We start from the raw sequence: 6,556 nt of genomic DNA on the forward strand, positions 1-6,556 counted from the left end.
GAAAATTGCAGCATGTTCTATATTCTGCGCTTTTCACGCAACGCAGGTCCCATAGAAGTGAATGGGGCTGCACGAAAATCTCAAGCATCCGCTAGCAAGTGCGGATGCAGTGCGATTTTCACGCATGGTTGCTAGGAGATTATAGGGATGAGCAACCCCGGACCCCATTAAAATGTATTCATTTTATTATTTTCCCTTATAACATGGTTATAGGGGAAAATAATAGCATTCTTAATACAGAATGCTTACTAAAATGTGGCATGAGGGGTTAAAAAATAAAAAAAAAATTAACTCACCCCATCCTGTTGTTCGCACAGCCGGCATCATCTTCTTTCAGGACCTGCAAAAGGACCTTTGATGATGTAATCGCGCTCACCACGTGGTGAGTGTGGTGACGTCAGCGCAGGTTCTGATGAATGAAGATAGAAGATCCTTCTGCACTGACATCACCACGTGGTGAGCGCGATTACATCATCAAAGGTCCTTTTGCAGGTCCTGAAAGAAGAGGAAAGAAGATGATGCCGGCTGCGCGAACAAGTGGATGAGGTGAGTTATGTTTTTATTATTTTTTAACCCCTAAAGCCACATTATACTTGGCATTCTGTATTAAGAATGCTATTATTTTCCCTTATAGCCATGTTATAATGGAAAATAATAAAATATACAGAACACCGAACCTGAACTTCAGTGAAGAAGTCTGGGTTCGGGTCTGGGTACCACATTCAGTTTTCTCTCACACACGTGCAAAACGCATTGCACCCACACAGATAAAAATGAACAATGGAACACAATCGACTGAAATTGCGTACCTACTCGCGTGGCTTTCCCGCAATGCACCTTGAACGTATCCGGCCCTCACCCACGACACCTGTGTGAAGGGGGCCTTAGACCCGTTTATTCCCCAGTCGCAACGTTATCTCATAAATCGCCATAGAGTGTAGATAAATTGAGTAAAAAAATATAATAAGTAAAGTGCCCAGTGCATAAATGGTTGGAAACAGATGTATAGAGAGCGGTGTACAGATGTATAGAGAGAGGTGGGAGATATGTAGAAGTATATGCTGTACAGAGATACTAAGATATGTTCTAGACTCACACACTGATAGAGTATATATGATATATTCCGTCTCTAGAGCACATGCCCTCCTCAGCAGTACACTATACTCTGTGGTGTGGAGCACATGCCCTCCTCAGCAGTACACTATACTCTGCTGTAGAGTCTCCTCAGCAGTACACTGTACTCTGCAGTGTGCAGCCTCCTCAGCAGTACACGATACTCTGCTGTAGAGTCTCCTCAGCAGTACACTATACTCTGCTGTGCAGCCTCCTCAGCAGTACACTCTACTCTGCAGTGTGCAGCCTCCTCAGCAGTACACGATACTCTGCTGTAGAGTCTCCTCAGCAGTACACTATACTCTGCTGTGCAGCCTCCTCAGCAGTACACTGTACTCTGCAGTGTGCAGCCTCCTCAGCAGTACACTATACTCTGCTGTGCAGCCTCCTCAGCAGTACACGATACTCTGCTGTAGAGCCTCCTCAGCAGTACACGATACTCTGCTGTAGAGCCTCCTCAGCAGTACACTATACTCTGCTGTGCAGCCTCCTCAGCAGTACACTATACTCTGCTGTGCAGCCTCCTCAGCAGTACACTATACTCTGCTGTGCGGCCTCCTCAGCAGTAGACTATACTCTGCTGTGCAGCCTCCTCAGCAGTACACTGTACTCTGCAGTGTGCAGCCTCCTCAGCACTACCAGTACACTATACTCTGCAGTGTGCAGCCTCCTCAGCACTACCAGTACACTATACTCTGCAGTGTGCAGCCTCCTCAGCAGTACACTATACTCTGCTGTGGAGCCTCCTCAGCAGTACACTATACTCTGCTGTAGAGCCTCCTCAGCAGTACACTATACTCTGCTGTGCAGCCTCCTCAGCAGTACACTATACTCTGCTATGCAGTCTCCTCAGCAGTACACTATACTCTGCTATGCAGTCTCCTCAGCAGTACACTATACTCTGCTGTGCGGCCTCCTCAGCAGTACACTATACTCTGCTGTGCAGCCTCCTCAGCAGTACACTGTACTCTGCAGTGTGCAGCCTCCTCAGCACTACCAGTACACTATACTCTGCAGTGTGCAGCCTCCTCAGCACTACCAGTACACTATACTCTGCAGTGTGCAGCCTCCTCAGCAGTACACTATACTCTGCTGTGGAGCCTCCTCAGCAGTACACTATACTCTGCTGTAGAGCCTCCTCAGCAGTACACTATACTCTGCTGTGCAGCCTCCTCAGCAGTACACTATACTCTGCTGTGCAGCCTCCTCAGCAGTACACTATACTCTGCTATGCAGTCTCCTCAGCAGTACACTATACTCTGCTGTAGAGCCTCCTCAGCAGTACACTATACTCTGCTGTGCAGCCTCCTCAGCAGTACACTATACTCTGCTGTGCAGCCTCCTCAGCAGTACACTATACTCTGCTGTGCAGCCTCCTCAGCAGGTACACTATACTCTGGATGTGGAGCCCTCCTCCAGCCGTACACTATTACTCCTGCTGTAGAGTTTCCTCAGCAGTACACTATACTCTGCCTTCAGTCTCCTCAGCGAGTACACTATACTCTGCCTGTAGGAGCCTCCTCAGCAGTACACGATACTTCTGCCTGTAGCAGGGCCTCCTCAGGCAGGTACCAGTACACTGTACTCTGCTGTTGCAAGGCCTCCTCAGCAGTACACTATACTCGTGCTGTAGAGTTTTCCTCAGCAGTAACCAAGATACTCTGCTGATGCAGCCATCCTCAGCAGTACACTATGACTTCTGCTGTGCAGCCCTCCTCAGCAGTACATCTATACTCTGCTGTGCAGCCTCCTCAGCAGTACAGCTATACATCTGCCTGTGCAGCCTCCTCAGAAGTACACTATCCCTGCTGTAGAGCCTCCTCAGCAGTACACGGATACTGACGCACTGTGCAGCCTCCTCAGCAGTACCCAGTACCACTGTACTCTGCTGTGCAGCCTCCTCAGCAGACACTATTACTCTGCTGTGGGCAGCCCTCCTCAGCAGTACACTATACTCTGCTGTGCAGCCTCCTCAGCAGTACACTATACTCTGCTGTGCAGCCTCCTCAGCAGTACCAGTACACTGTACTCTGCGGTGTGCAGCCTCCTCAGCACTACCAGTACACTATACTCTGCTGTAGAGTTTCCTCAGCAGTACACGATACTCTGCTGTGCAGCCTCCTCAGCGGTACACTATACTCTGCTGTGCAGCCTCCTCAGCAGTACACTATACTCTGCTGTGCAGCCTCCTCAGCAGTACACTATACTCTGCTGTAGAGTTTCCTCAGCAGTACACTATACTCTGCTGTAGAGTTTCCTCAGCAGTACACGATACTCTGCTGTGCAGCCTCCTCAGCAGTACACTATACTCTGCTGTGCAGCCTCCTCAGCAGTACACGATACTCTGCTGTGCAGCCTCCTCAGCAGTACACTATACTCTGCTGTGCAGCCTCCTCAGCAGTACACTATACTCTGCTGTGCAGCCTCCTCAGCAGTACACGATACTCTGCTGTGCAGCCTCCTCAGCAGTACACTATACTCTGCTGTGCAGCCTCCTCAGCAGTACACGATACTCTGCTGTGCAGCCTCCTCAGCAGTACACTATACTCTGCTGTGCAGCCTCCTCAGCAGTACACTATACTCTGCTGTGCAGCCTCCTCAGCAGTACACTATACTCTGCTGTGCAGCCTCCTCAGCAGTACACTATACTCTGCTGTGCAGCCTCCTCAGCAGTACCAGTACACTGTACTCTGCGGTGTGGTAAGATGCTGCTGTCTGAAGAGAACATGATGCAAGGAGTGGTGGGGGTTACTAGGCAGCAGCGCGGGCTCCTTACTGGGCGGCCAGCGTGTGAGGTGAGGAGAAGGGGGAGGAGCCTGTGTGCTGTAGTCAGTGTTACCCTCGGTCATTCAGCCCTGTGAACCGGCTTCATCCTGCTGCACTGTGAGGGGCTGGCGCTGGAGCTGCACCTTATCTCCGGGTATATATTCTGTGAGTGGAGAAGACACTGCTGCCTGCTCACTGACATTTCTATGACACCGGGAAGGGTTGTGCAGTAGTGTCAGCCGAGCCCAGGAGCTGATGCACATTGCTTGTGACGGCCATCTCCACCAGAGCGGATTGTAGTGTTCCTCAGGAGGAGACCAGGATCTACCGCCTCACACCGCAACCATGATGCAGATCTGCGAATCCTACAACCAGAAGCACTCCTTGTTCAACGCCATGAACAGGTTCATAGGAGCTGTGAACAATATGGACCAGACTGTCATGGTGCCCAGTCTGCTGAGGGACCTACCTCTAGATATGGAGGGGATGAAGGAAGAGGTCGCCATCACTAATGGGGCTGCTAATTATTTCACCAGGAGAGACATGCATGGCTACTACATCCTGCTGAAATCTATCAGGAATGACATTGAGTGGGGTATCCTGCAAGGAGAGGACAGGAAAAAGGACAAAGTGACTCATGTGGACATGACCAGGCTGGAGGACTCTGATGGAGAAGAAGATCTGGAGAAGCTCTTCCACTTCCACCTCACTGGACTCCACACAGTGCTCAATAAGCTCACCAGGAAAGCCAATATCCTTACCAACAGATACAAGGAGGAGATCGGATTTGGCAGCTGGGGACATTGACTATAGGAGCTATTGTTACTGCTCTAATGATTAGTTTTCTCTTGGTTTTTTTTATTATTATTTTATAATGGGTTTTGGTTCATTTTTAATTATTTTATTTTATTTGGGGAACGAGACTACGGCGTCTCGTCACTGTGGAGGAAGCTGGGAGTGAGGGATCATATTTAGACACGTCGCTCTAACTTAATTTTAGTAATAACCAGTACATGAGTAAGGTTTCCTGCGATAGGTGTCAGAAAGATGCGGTGCCCTGATTAACCCCTGCTTTGCCCCTGATTCCTTTATAATTTGATAACGGTTGTGCCACCTCTTGGCATTAGGATTTATGGACCCTCTTAGTGTGTGGAGGTGCAGTCAGCTAATTGGGGTCAGGAGGGGTTAATTTACCAATGATTTGAACCTTCCTCCCTCTGGTTATTGTGTATTGTGTCCCTTGCCCTGGGTTATTAGAGGAGTCGGGGAAGCTGTCCTAGGCAGATGGGTGGGGTGCAGTGGTAGAAATCCTAGTGCGGATTGCATCAGCCTTTTATGATTTTGCACTATTTTTTATTTTACACTATGTGTGGCTTATTTTGCACTGTACCAGTCATATTTATGCTGGGGGGGAGGGGGGCACAAGGCAAAGGCGGCACCACTGTAAGGACCGTGGGGCTCGCATATCAGGAGTCATTAGTACAGCCGGTATAATCTGCAGTGCGTGGGGCTTAACAATGGAAACAATGTTACAAATCTGTGTTGCATGCTAGATGTTCGGTGACAAATATGTAAAAAAAATTGAGACGGATGACCCCCATCAAACCGTCGGAGGCATTAGTATTGACAGCTGTGTTATGACAGATTGATGCATCAGCCTCATTGTGTCCTCGGATACGCGCTTCTTTGTGCGATCCATCCCTCATTGTTTTGCGCGTCGTAGGAGATGGCGAGACACAAGCAGGAGCCAATGACCTATGGACTGTTGAGCATGTGGGAACCAATGATACATCTGTTTATACCTTCAGATAGAAAGTGGAACGGTTCCCTGTCGTATGCACAATAACGCAAAAAAAATATAATAAAAAAGTCAAAGCCTTTTTTTTATTTTGTTAAATATTCTATTTTAATAAATAACACAACGTGTACTTCCCTTCCATGTATGTGCGTCTTTCGTATTGACGACGTTCTGTAAATGGAGGCATCATTTAGAACTGCGTCCAGAACCCGAGCCGCTCCCTGCATCCATCACAGAGGAGGCGCATTGTAATGAGCCGGTGCGGGGACGTGGTGGAGCAGTGTTGCTATGCAGCTTTGTCTGATTGTAGCACAACGGGGATCGGCGGCCGACACTTCTTCAGTATTGGACAGAGATCCGTGAGATGTTTCTACAGAAAACAAGTCACACACAATCATCTTAGAATAAGATAAATCTATGAAATATCTATGTGGACGTATGTACGTAACATCAACTTATACACTCTGTATTTCTCAGTCTGTCTAGGGAACTAGATCTCTCTATCCGTCCATTATCTGTCATCTGTGTGTTTATCTATCTATCTTATATTATTTATCTCCTATCTATCTGTCTGTCTCTTTATATTATACTAACTTTTTCAAATCGAGCGTCTCATTTTAAAAGGGCATGCCGGGCTTAGAGAAGAGTGTTACCCTGCAGGAGAAACCAGCAATTGCATTGTGGTTCCATCACTACAGCAGCAGATCACTCGGGCACCCAGCACCACGAAACCTCTGCCCACCTCCAGGGGACCTGCAAGCTATAAAAGGACACAAGGGACATATATTTGAAATAAAGGAAATTGAATATATTTACACACACTGTATGAACATAAGTATTGGGCAGCCTACTGATTGCACCTACAGGAACCTTTATGAC

At 48.1% G+C, this 6,556-nt stretch overlaps 1 protein-coding gene across 1 annotated transcript; it reads left to right on the top strand.

Annotated features, from left to right (window-relative positions):
- The first annotated feature begins 3,934 nt into the window (after positions 1-3,934).
- On the top strand, positions 3,935-5,812 carry MID1IP1 (MID1 interacting protein 1). Its single transcript, XM_044286643.1, has one exon. It carries the CDS (start codon positions 4,225-4,227, stop codon positions 4,684-4,686), a length of 462 nt encoding a protein of 153 aa, XP_044142578.1. The 5' UTR covers positions 3,935-4,224; the 3' UTR covers positions 4,687-5,812.
- Positions 5,813-6,556: the final 744 nt, after the last annotated feature.

Source organism: Bufo gargarizans, chromosome 3 (genome assembly GCF_014858855.1).
Source record: "Bufo gargarizans isolate SCDJY-AF-19 chromosome 3, ASM1485885v1, whole genome shotgun sequence".
NCBI classification, from domain to species: Eukaryota; Metazoa; Chordata; class Amphibia; order Anura; family Bufonidae; genus Bufo; species Bufo gargarizans.